General features: G+C 34.6%; 1 protein-coding gene across 5 annotated transcripts in view; it reads left to right on the top strand.

Annotated features, from left to right (window-relative positions):
- VPS13B (vacuolar protein sorting 13 homolog B) overlaps positions 1-13,421 on the top strand; it is a 787,290-nt gene that overhangs the window by 396,865 nt on the left and 377,004 nt on the right. For all 5 annotated transcript variants that reach the window (XM_069600522.1, XM_069600521.1, XM_069600524.1 and 2 more), the window contains exon 25: positions 10,449-10,652. In XM_069600522.1, the coding sequence (XP_069456623.1) occupies positions 10,449-10,652 (204 nt within the window). The remainder of the gene's footprint in view (positions 1-10,448; positions 10,653-13,421) is intronic.

Raw genomic sequence — 13,421 nt, 5'->3', positions numbered from 1 at the left:
TATAGCCAAACACCAATAAATAAATTAAAATGAAATACTAAAAAAAATTCAAATCTAAAGAAAAGAAGACATGATAACAGAGTTACATAACACAGGGTGGAAATAGTAAACAGAAAAATAAAATTACAGGGCTGAACCCGGTTGAACAAGTGTTATTTTAAAGGTTATGATCTTAACTGGTGGAGTGTTTGACCAGGATTCAGCAGATTAAGGCCTGCAGGCAAATTAGACTACACCCACATTTTTATGTATTGTCCAAGAATGCCATCATACTGTGTGTGCATACTAAGTTGCTTCAGTGGTGTTTGACTCTTTGCGACCCTTTGGATCATAGCCCACCAGGCTCCTCTGTGCATGGGATTCTCCACACCAGCAGTACTAAAGTGAGTTGCCATGCTCTCCTCCAGGGGATCTTCTGGATCCAGGGATCGAACCCATGTCTCTTACATCTCCTGCATTGGCAGGTGGTACCACTACAGCCACAGAATGAAATAACAGCAAGGGAGAACACTATGGCTTAAGAAATAAAGAATGTTTACTATTTGACCATTTACAGAAAATTTACTGATCCCTGGTCTAGCTGCTCCTAATAGAGTAGTAATAAAGCAGCACTCTAGTATACATTGCATAATAGAGAAACACTTGAAATATTAAGGAACAGAATATAAATACATGCATAGGAAAACATACAAACAGTATAAGAAAGATGGATTTGTTCATTTTAATATCAAATAAAATAGACATAAAGGAATGTTCTCAGAGATAAATGAAATGAAAGAAAAATAGAATTAAAGGAAAAAATAGGCAATTCTATTCAGTCATATTAGAAAAGTATTATCCCATCTGTCTCAGTGATTGTTAAAGAATTAGATGAAAAATAAATAACTGGAGATATAGAAGATATGAAAAATACTTGTGAACCCACTTTCATCTAATTGACATTTATAGAACACTATATTCAACAACCATGGAATTCATAATATTTTCATATATGCATGGTCTCATTGTATGAAGAGGATTAAAATCAGTATATTAACCATAGTCGAATTATATTAGATATCAATAATTAAGAAAACTGTAAATATCTGGACATTAAACAATAGCTCATAAAGGAAAAATATGAGAAACCACAGTTCAGTTCAGTTGCTCAGTCGTGTCTGACTCTTTGCGACCCCATGAATTGCAGCACGCTAGGCCTCCCTGTCCATTACCAACTCCCCGAGTTTACTCAAACTCAAGTCCATCGAGCCGGTGAAACAATATGCAACACTTTAATTGCAAAATATTGTTTTCCACTAAGATCAAGAAAAACACTGGATGCCTTCTTTCATCACCTCTATGTCATACTGACCATCTTAGCCATGGCAGTTAAAAAGAAAGAAATACCCAGGCAAAAGAAATAATAAGACTAAAGATGAAAGAAGTAAAACTCTCCTTTTTTTCATATGATCAAATATGTTATAGAAATTCCCCAAGTAAAAAAAAAAAATTCCCCAAGTAATTAAGAAGCTATTACTAGAACTAATAAACTTATTATGGTTGTAGAAGACAAAATTAATGTCTAAAAACCAATTGTATTTTTCCGTACTAGGAGCCAAAAATTGGAAAATGGAATAATGAATCAGTTCTGTTTAAATTGATGCCAATAAATATACACAAATGAATTTAACAAAACATGTCCAAGATCTTTACCTTAAAAACCACAAAGCATTGCTGAGAGAAGTTGAACATCTAACTGGAGAGAGGTACCTGTTTGTAGATTAGAAGACAACATTGTTAGGATGGCAGCTATCCTGAAATTGACCTAGATATTGGGTATAATCACGTTTACAAACCTGGAATGTCAGGCCCATGAATCAAGGCAAACTGGAAGTGGTCAAACAAGAGATGGCAAGAGTGAACGTCGACATTCTAGGAATCAGCAAACTAAAATGGACTGGAATGGGTGAGTTTAACTCAGATGACCATTATATTTACTACTGCAGGCAGGAATCCCTTAGAAGAAATGGAGTAGCCATCACGGTCTACAAAAGAGTCCGAAATGCAGTACTTCGATGCAGTCTCAAAAACGACAGAATGATCTCTGTTCGTTTCCAAGGCAATACATTCAATATCACAGTAATCCAAGCCTATGCCCCAACCAGTAATGCTGAAAAAGCTGAAGTTGAACAGTGCTATGAAGACCTACAAGACCTTTTAGAAGTAACACCCAAAAGAGATGTCCTTTTCATTATAGGGGACTGGAATGCAAAAGTAGGAAGTCAAGAAACACGTGGAGTAACAGGCAAATTTGGCCTTGGAATGCGGAATGAAGCAGGGCAAAGACTAATAGACTTTTGCCAAGAAAATGCACTGCTCATAGCAAACACCCTCTTCCAACAACACAAGGGAAGACTCTACACATGGACATCACCAGATGGTCAACACTGAAATCAGATTGATTATATTCTTTGCAGCCAAAGATGGAGAAGCTCTATACAGTCAACAAAACTGTGGCTCAGATCATGAACTCCTTTTTGCCAAATTCAGACTTAAATTGAAGAAAGTAGAGAAAACGACTTGACCATTCAGGTATGACCTAAATCAAATCCCTTATGATTTTTTGGTGGAAGTGAGAAATAGATTTAAGGGCCTAGATCTGATAGATAGAGTGCCTGATGAACTATGGACTGAGGTTCGTGACATTGTACAGGAGACAGGGATCAAGACCATCCCCATGGAAAAGAAATGCAAAAAAGCAAAATGGCTGTCTGGGGAGTGACTCTTTGTATTCACTTACAAATAGCAGTGAAAAGAGAAGCAAAAAGCAGAGGAGAAAAGGAAAGATATAAGCATCTGAATGCAGAGTTCCAAAGAATAGCAAGAAGAGATAAGAAAGCCTTCCTCAGTGATCAATTCAAAGAAATAGAGGAAAACAACAGAATGGGAAAGACTAGAGATCTCTTCAAGAAAATTAGAGATACCAAGGGAACACTTCATGCAAAGATGGGCTCGATAAAGGACAGAAACGGTATGGACATGACAGAAGCAGAAGATACTAAGAAGAGGTAGCAAGAATACACAGAAGAACTGTACAAAAAGATCTTCATGACCCAGATAATCACAATGGTGTGATCACTCACCTAGAGCCAGACATCTGGAATGTGAAGTCAAGTGGGTCTTAGAAAGCATCACTACGCACAAAGCTAGTGGAGGTGATGGAATTCCAGTGGCGCTATTTCAAATCCTGAAAGATGATGCTGTGAAAGTGCTGCACTCAATATGCCAGCAAACTTGGAAAACTCAGCAGTGGCCACAGGACTGGAAAAGGTCAGTTTTTATTCCAATCCCAAAGAAATGCAATGCCAAAAAATGCTCAAACTACTTGCACAGTTGCACTCATCCCAGATGCTAGTAAAGTAATGCTCAAAATTCTCCAAGCCAGGCTTCAGCAATACATGAACCGTGAACTTCCAGATACTCAAGCTGATTTTAGAAAAGGCAGAGGAACCAGAGATCAAATTGCCAACATCCGCTGGATCATGGAAAAAGCAAGAGAGTTCCAGAAAAACATCTATTTCTGCTTTCTTGACTATGCCAAAACCTTTGACTGTGTGGATCACAATAAACTGTGGAAAATTCTGAAAGAGATGGGAATACCAGAGCACCTGACCTGCCTCTTGAGAAACCTATATGCAGGTCAGGAAGCAACGGTTAAAACTGGACATGGAACAACAGACTGGTTCCAAATAGGATAAGGAGTATGTCAAGGCTGTATATTGTCACCCTGCTTATTTAACTTATATGCAGGAGTACATCATGAGAAATGCTGGAAGAAGCACAAGCTGGAATCAAGATTGCCGGGAGAAATATCAATCACCTCAGATATGCAGATGACACCACCCTTATGGCAGAAAGCAAAGAGGAACTAAAAAGCCTCTTGATGAAAGTAAAGGAAGGAGAGTGAAAAAGTTGGCTTAAAGCTCAACATTCAGAAAACGAAGATCATGGCATCTGGCTGAAAGAACCTCATGCCCTGAGAATCCCTCTGTACCCAAAATGTAATGAATTTTATCTATGCATTTAATTCCGCTTTTCTTTCTTGATGAGTCCTAATAAACCAACTTCTGTTAAACTGCTACCAACTGCTATATCCAAAATTGATCACAAGATTGTTGGGAACTTTAAGTGAGATATTTATGAAAATAACTTTGCAGGTTCTGAAATGCTATATAAATGACATTTTGATAGTTTAGATTGACTGATATAAAAATTGAGATCCTCTATATAAATTATCTTGAATATCCCTGATGGAATATGGCAGTATTCCTGAAGGGACTAGAAGCTACAAAACCACACAGCGCTTTGAAGAATCAAGTACTCAAAGATTCATTGCTGATTTTTGTAGTTCAGTTGCTAAGTCCTATCTGACTCTTTTGTGACCCCATAGCTTTTCTGTTGGTGACGTTGCCCAGGCAAGAATAGTGCAGTGGATTGCTATTTCCTTCTCCAGGAGATCTTCTGACCTAGGAATAGAACTTGTGTTTCCTGCTTGGCAGGCAGACTCTACCACTGACTGAGCCGCTTATGGAAGCCCGATTAAACAGACATCTGCATAATAAATAGATAAGCTAGATAAGGGAGGTTTTTTTTTTTTTTCTTTCGAATTTTAACAAGTCTTTGACTTAAAATTTTAAACCACAGTATCAAACATGTGTTGAGAGGATAAAGCAATACAACACTGGTTAATACACTGAACCAACAGTACAAGTTTGAATTTGAGACTTTACATGTAGTTTGTAAGTATCCATATAGCCTGTTATATCTCCATATCTCTGGAAATTGCTTCATTAGGAATCTATGAAGGCAAACACATTATGTCTAATCGCTGAAGGATTTACTTGAAAACTCTTTTCAGAATTGGGCTCCCCTGTTGGCTCAGATAGTAAAGAATCTGGCCGCAGTGCAGGAGACCTGGGTTTGATCCCTGGGTTGGGAAGATCCCCTGGAGAAGGGAATGGCCACCCCCACCAGTATTCTTGCCTGGAGAATTCCATGGACAGAGGATCCTGGCGGGCTGTAGTAGATGGGGTCACAAAGAGTCGGACACTACTGAGCCACTAACAGTTTGAGTTTTCAGAAATAAATGTACTAAAGAAATGTAATTTTATTAACAATTATTTTATTATTTTATAAATACTCAAAATCTTTGCAAATACTATTTGATATCCTTGTGTGCCAGATTAACCTAAATTTTAATGGTAAAACATGAGACTCCAAATAAACCTCTTTTTGTGAGTGATTGCTTTAGCCTGTATTCCAGACTCCCTCTGGATTCTGTCAAAATTATAGATGATGACTTGATTTTTTTTCCATTTAGCAGTGCATTTAGCATTTAGCAGATATTTATTGAGTGCTACATATAGGCCAGAAATGAGGGGGAAAGATTAGTAAGATAAACACATGAAGAAGGCCATGCCTATGCACATCATAATCCAACTGTTGAAAGCCACAGATAAAGAACATATCTTGAAGGTATTAGAAAAAGAGAAAAAATGACACATTACATGCAAGAGGACTGAATTTTTATTGTTCACTTACTTCTCATAGGAAACTGTAGGAATCAAAAGATCAACATCATTAAATTATGAAAAATTTTTATAAAGCCTCTCAACTCAAAATTCTAAATAAAAAATATGTAACATTTATGAATGAAGACAAAATAAAAGGAGTTTTTGTATGAAAGAATCTATCACTAGTAGAACTACACTGTAAGAAATCCTAAAGGAAATCCTTCATGCTGAAGGGAAATGAAACCAGATGTTTGAGCAACTTTTCACATGTTTATTGGCCATTGAGTTTGCTCTTTTATAAACTGACAGTTCACTTTGTTTACATTAATTTGTATTTTCCTAAGTATTAATGCAGATGGACAGATTTTCATTGTTTCTTGGCCACTTAATTTGCTCTTTTTATGAGTTATTTCATATAATTTACTTAATTTTTCTGTTAAATTTCTTAGCAGTTTGAAGAGCCTCCTTATATTCTATAAATGCAGACCCTGTAATACAGTTATTTGCTTTAATATTTATGGCATTTTGGGCCAAAAATCTTTAATCTTTCTTAGTGAAGTATACCTATAAAACTTTTTTTGGAGGGGGGTGTCCTGGCTTATAAAGTGTTGCGGGCCCTAAAATACAGACACGTGTTTGTATTATAATAATACGTGTAAGATCCCTAAAATTTATTTTACTCTTTTTATTTTAAGATTAATGACCCTAAATAAACATCTTTCTTATGAGAGGTTTCTCACTAGCTAATCTGGGTTTTTTTTGTTTGTTTGTTTCCCATTTATGTTTTTTTTGGAGTACTTCTTATCCTTTTTTGTGCTATGGACTTCTTTGAGAATCTTATAAAAGCCTTTCCCCCGGAACAGTGTATATGTCTACTAAATTTTACATACACTGTCAGAAACTTTGTGGACTTTGGATTATAGCCCAGTGTATACGCTTCTTGATTCTATTCAATTCCTACTTCCATGCCTTTTTTTGTTAGAATGACATCAGAAGTGTTTGCACATACACATTAATTAATTTGGTTCATTATTGCTTAGAGCTCTCAAGTAGTGTATATACTTTAAAATACAGTGCAATCTCTATATGTAGGGCACACCTAAAACAGATTTATTGTCATGTCTGAATTTGTTGTAGACCTTGCATCAGCTGCAGAGACCTAAACTGCCGTGTCAATTCCTAGAACTTATTCATTGCCAATCAAAGCCTTGGACACTATAAATATTTAACCTGGTTGAATCAGAGTATTTGTTCGTAGGAGTGATTTCCATCAACCTTGACTTTCATCTGAAATATTTTACCAGTTACCCCATTTCCTTTAATGTCTTTAGGAACTAGTCTCTCAAACCTTAAAAGCTGTGTTTATTCAAAAATTAAATGAATTCTCTTTAATGTAGAATCTTCTTTAACATAATAAAATTTCAGTTTTCTCTCTACCAATAATTAAATATGGGAAACTAGAGAAAGAATAGATTTTATACTCCTTTCCTATCCATTTATTCAGGTTTTTTTTTGCTCTAAGTTCAGTTTTCACCACAATATTGGAATTTGGCATTACTGTCTAAGAACACAATCATTGAGTTCAGACAAAACTGGATTTGTATTCGTGTACCAAGCATTTTTTAATTTCTCTATGCTTCTGATTTTCAGTTTTATTTTGTAAACAAATAGTGTGACTAAGTGTAATGCTCTGTATGAACAGAGTGTTGTTTGTTTTTTGAGTTTTTTGGCAGAAACTTTCTTTTGAAACTGAATTTTAATGTTTAGTAATAGTCCGTATGCTAAACAAAATAGCCTTTGTAAATATTCACTTAAAGCTCTTTCTTGTTCCACATGGATCAGGCATTGCTTGCTGGAGTTCCATTCCTACTTGGTTTCCATTGACAGTTTATCTATGAATTTTCTTCTTCCTGTTTACCTTTCTGTTTACTCTTCTATCTGACCCTCCTAACATACTTCAAAACTTCTCATGGCCTCCATATTATGTCTTTTTTATTTTATGCACTTGGCTGTTGCTCTTGCTGTTCTTATGACTGGAATGATTCTTTACACCCACTGAAATCCTGTCTGTTCTTCAAGAGTATATTTTCTTGAGCCTTGTCTTTGCCTTTCCAGCCCAGTTAAGTCTTGTTTCTGATTGGTTATAAACTTAAATGAAAAATATATGTGCAGTTAATTTTTAAAGAATGTAATGTTACATTTTATGGTTAATATCTTGCATATATGCAAAATATTACTGATATTTAATCACCTTCATACATACCCAATATAAAGTTGCCTCCTGTGGTGCTCATTTTTTAGAGAATTTTAAAAAAGTTTTTTTGGGATTTACATAAATACAGGCCTTCCCTTGTAACTCAGTGGTAAAGAATCCACCTGCCAATGCAGGATATGTAGATTCGATCCTTGTGTGGGGAATATCTGCTGGAGACAGAAATGACAACCCATTCCATATTTTTGCCCAGGAAATCCCATGCACAGAGATAACCTGGCAGGCTACAGTCCATGGGGTTGCAAAAGATTTGGACATGACTGAAGCCACTAAATTATAACAGCATAAATACAATAAATTGCGCATGTTTAGGTTATCTAATTTGATAACATTTGGCTAATGTACCCATGAAATCACCTTCACAGTTGAGATAATGCATTGTCCTCAAAAGTTTCTTTGTGCCCCTTTGTTATTCTCCCTTTCACTCCTCCCCTAGTTCCAGATAATCACTGATACTGTTACTGATTAATTTTCATTTGCTAGAATTCTGTATAAATGGAATCATACAGTTGTGTTCTCTTGCTCTCTCTTGCCTAGCTTCCTTGATTCAGCATTGTGATTTTGAGATTAATCCATGTTTTTGCATGAATCTATAATTTATTTCTTTTTATTGCTAAGTATTTTGTTGTACTGTTGTTTAACTTACTAGTTAACATTTAAGATTTTTCCTAGGTTTAGACTCTTAGAAATAAAACTGCTATGGATAGTTTTTTATAGGTCTTTGTGTGGACATAGATTTTAATTTTTCTTGGGGAAACACTTAGGAAATGGTTCATACATATGGTAGATATGTCTTTTTCAGAAACTGACAAACTGTATTCTAAATTTTGTTTTTTGTCACAGTAAATGAGAATTTTAGCTGCTCTACATCTTCACTGATACTTGGTCTCGTTATACTTTTTTAATTTCGGATGTCTTAATAGGTCGTTAGTAGTAGCTCATTGTGGCTTTTGTGGGTATATTTTTCAGTACAGCTTGAAGGGTATGAGTTGAACATTTATCTTCAGAATTTTTGCCTTATTATTTTAAAACTCTGGATTGAAGAAGCCTGAATTCCGTGATAGTAACTTTCCTCTTTGAAAATAATGATACTTTTCAAGTTTATATCATTGCTTATTTGACATGCTGAATACACAGTATACTTGGTGACATTCATATACAATTATTTAATGGTTAGAGTTAAAGGAAATCAGAAGTAGTGACAATAAAGGCAGCATCATTTCTCTTAAGTAAATATACTTTATGCCCAGAAAAGTATTTAGAAACTGTTTATACTTTCTTTATGCATCAGTTCTAATTATTTAAGAAAAAGTAAAATACTCTTTTTAAAAATTTGGTTTGGAACAAAACGATTTCTTTTTAGAGAGTACTAATGATTATGAAAGCCAAAAGGAATTAAACTTAAAATTTTCTAACTGCTTTTTTCTAGGAATTCTAGCCATTAGATTTAAAAAAAAAAAAAAAAAGAGCTATGCCCTGAGATTTGAGACTTCCCCACACAAAAAGCAAGAAAAAACTGTAACCCATGTACTGTTTTATATCAAATAAGGATTGACAACACTGTTTTTAGGCATCTGTTCTGCCCACATAAGAAGCCAGCTTTATCATCTGGATGTGTCCTGCGGCTGAAACTTCTTATAAATATGAGAATTTCTTTCTTTCTTTTTTTAATGGCAAGCAGAATATGGTATCCAGCTGTGGATTTGCTTATATATTGTGTTTGCATTTTCCCCCCTAGGCTTCTTTTATACAGTATATGGCAATATGTTGTCATACAAATTCCATGATTAATGCTTATTTATGAAATCTTATGTAAATATCTTAGAACTTAGTCAAACAACGTGCAAGTTAAACAGTTTTTTTTTCTGGATATTGGAATGACAAATCTGAAGGGAATAGTAGGTTGGATAGTTTATGTTCTTTACCTATAGAAAAGTCTCATATAACATTTTACTTTTACTATTCTCTGTTATATCTTTTTTTTTTTTTTTTTACTGTATTTGCTGGGTAAGAAATCCACTTTCAGATTTATTCTTCAGAAAATAGAGAAAATTTAAAGTATAAATAATTAAAAACTAAGAATGGCAATTATATATTATTAAATAGTCATATATACTAGGATATATTTGATTTCTAATTTTTGATCCTGAGGGCTCTGTTTAAGAGGCATTTATTTGTGATTCTGTTAGTCATTTATTGAAAGAAATCTGTCTAATCATAAGCTGTTGTATTAACATTTAATTTTATTAGTATGATTTTCCTACAAAAATGCTAACTTGCTATAAAATATCGAGTTATAAATATGGGACCAATTTTAGGTATGATTAAATTTATTATATTTGTCTCATTCAATTCATGGTTAAATGTTTAATATTGTATATTTGAATTATTTGTCTCTATATCATCAGAATGGTGGTATCATGATAATATGTATATAATAATTAGAGTATATATTATAGATCATGATAGAGTACTATGATAAATGATTTACTAATAGATTTTTATTTCATGTATTCTTATTTCTGTGGACTTAGTTTTAAGTTTCTCACGTTGAGTATTTTAGTCAGTTTTGACCAGAAGTTAAAAGATTTGTTTTTGCTTTTTATTTTTTTCCTTCTGCTTAGGTGCAGCTCTTATATGAGTTAACAGGTATCATGAATAAAGTCTGGAATAAGATTCAGAAGAGAGGCAATCTCAGTTCTTCTTCAGCTTACCCGGAATCCATGGTGGGGCCTTTCCCTAGCTCTCCAGTTAGAAGCAGTATAGGCACAGCTCCTCTAGATAATAGCACATGTAGCCCATCTGCTGACATTGGAACTACTACTGAGGTAAGTGTTTCTGAAAAATTGTGTTAGTAAATGAAGGGTGATAATATATACCACAGAGTTCTATGTCAGGATTGAGAATGAAGATGACCTTACCTCTGTGGAAGCTGATGAGTTTAGAGGCTCATGAAGTGCTGTGGTAGGTATGGCTGTGTGTTACTGTTTTTCTTAGGTTCAAGGATTTTCATCACTTTCAGTAGTTCGTGGGATAGTTCAGGAAAGTAGAGGTTCTGTGAAATGGCAAAAACTAAGGCACAGTAAATGTATGGCTTCTCAGAAGTATGGAAACTTAGAAGCTGACTGCAAAAGAGGCTCAGAACCAGAGTGTCTTTATTATCTTTAGATTGTGATTTTCAATCTTGACCAATGCAAAGTTCTCTCCTTCTGATCATAGAAACTTCCTTTTCATTTTTCACATTGTGACCTCACCCAATATATCTGTGCCCTTTTTATGACAAATATTTTCAAAGCCCCTCCTTTTCTATCCTAAAATGAAAATAAACATAACCTGCATATACATGTTTTCAAAAATAGTATTCTGAATAAAGTATAAAGAATTAAAGGAAAGTAAAGTATAGTAAATTATTATTGTAATATGTAAATACTCAGGCATGGTTACATTAGAAGTTGTAATGCAGTTGCCAGGTACATATAATTACTGTGAATGTATCTGATGCAGACATACTTTTACAGGACTGTATTAAATGCTGCAAGCGGGACCATTGTTGGCGTGATTTTCAGAAATAATGCAAACTTGATAAAATTTCAAAGAAAAGAAATTTTTTGTTCTTTTCAGTAGTTGCATTTCTGGAGCTCTTAATATATATTAAATGTCAGTCACTTAGTCTTGTCTGACTCTTTGCGACCCCATGGACCATAGCCTACCAGATTCCTCTAGTCCATGGGATTCTCCAGGCAAGAATACTGGAGTGGGTTGCCATTTCCTTGTCCAATATATACTAAAATCATGCATAAATACAAAAAATACTGTTTTTAGATTTAAAACAGGATTTAATGCTCAAATATTTACTTATAAACAGGATTTTCACCTACTTCAATTACTGTCAGATAATCTCCATTTTGGCTGATTTTGGTATTGACCATCTGGTAATGTCCTTGTGTAGATTTGTCTCTTGAGTTGTTGGAAAAGGGTGTTGCCTGACCAATGTGCTCTCTTGACAAAATTCTGTTAGCCTTTGCCCTACTTCATTTTGTACTCCAAAGCCAAACTTGCTGTTATTCCAGGTATCTCTTAAGTTCCTACTTTTGCATTCTGATCCCCTATGATGAAAAGGACATGTTAGTTTTTGGTGTTAGTTTTAGGTCTTGTAGGTCTTCATAGAACCAATCAACTTCAGCTTCTTAGGCATCAGTGGTTGGGGCAGACTTGGATTCCTGTGATGTTGAACAGTTTCCCTTGGACGTGAACTGAGACCATTCTGTCATTTTTGAGATTGCACCCAAGTACTGCATGTTGGAGTAGTACTATTGATATTTGACCCTTGCATAAGCAACTTCTCTATCCTCTATTCCTGCTTGTTCAAATCTTAAGAATCACAATGACCTACGTGACAGAAGTACTTTTTTTTCCTCCCCAAATGAAAATCTAAAACTGTTTGGGATATGGAGTCAATGGGACATACCCTTTTGGGATAAAAACATTGACTTCCTTCTGGAAATTGCAGGGCATGTTCATCTGTATTAGATCTCATAATCAGGGTTACCATGTCCTTCTGTTTAGCTTGGACACAGCACATTTCTAGAAAGTACCATTTAAATTGTACTTTGTGTGAATGGCAGGTCCTAGATGTATGACCAGCAGGTGTTCATTCCAGATGAGCCCTGTCTTTTCTTAACTTGCAATGTTTTTAAATATTTCTTTCTAAAAGGCTGCTCCCAAAATACATGCTTCCTCATGCTCATCTTAACATTGTTTAATACAGTACTTAGTAAACAGTTGTTTAGTGGGACACTCTCCTTTCTACCAGTGAAGTGCCCAGAGTATTTAACTTCTTTTATCAGTTTCACTTGTATTATCCTTGTCTATCAATGTATCACCGTAGCTTTTGATTACCAAAGTTTTTCACAAAGTGTATTTTGTGCAATGTCAACATATTGGCTGTGAAAAAAGAAGTCTTTGGTTAAATAAGTTTGGAAAATACTACATTAAAGAAAGTTGACGTTCTTGATTTTTCAAAACCATATTATATCTGTCTTTGTCTGACTTGCTTAATACAGTAATCTCTTGGTCTCAAGAGCTTTTGCATTGTAAGAACACTATGCATTGTAAGAAATTTACTGCAAGAGCTTTTGGTATCTCTTATATGTGGAATCTAAAAAATGATAGAAATGAACTTATTTACAAAACAGAAATAGACTCACAGACATAGATAACAAACTGGTTACCAGAAGTGGTAGTGTGTGGGGGTGGAGACAAATTAGGAGTTTCAAGTTAACATATACCACTACTATATATAAAATAGTAAACAGCAAGAACCTGCTGTATAGCACAGGGAACTATATTCAGTATCTTGTAGTAAGGTATAATGAAAAAGAATCTGAAAAATATATTTGTGTGTGTGTGAATATATATATATATATATAACTGAATCACCATGCTCTACACCAGAAACTAACACAACATTGTAACTAACTATAAAAATATATACATAGTATATATATTTTTGTGGTTAGTTACAGTAGTGCTTCCCTACCATTTTCATGTCATTACATATATAGAAGATGATGTTTGCATCTGGAGTAATCAAAAGA

The sequence above is a fragment of the Ovis canadensis genome, chromosome 9, assembly GCF_042477335.2.
Source record: "Ovis canadensis isolate MfBH-ARS-UI-01 breed Bighorn chromosome 9, ARS-UI_OviCan_v2, whole genome shotgun sequence".
NCBI lineage: Eukaryota > Metazoa > Chordata > Mammalia > Artiodactyla > Bovidae > Ovis > Ovis canadensis.
Note: the sequence above shows the minus strand (reverse complement) of the source record. Positions and strands in the feature narration are given on the sequence as shown.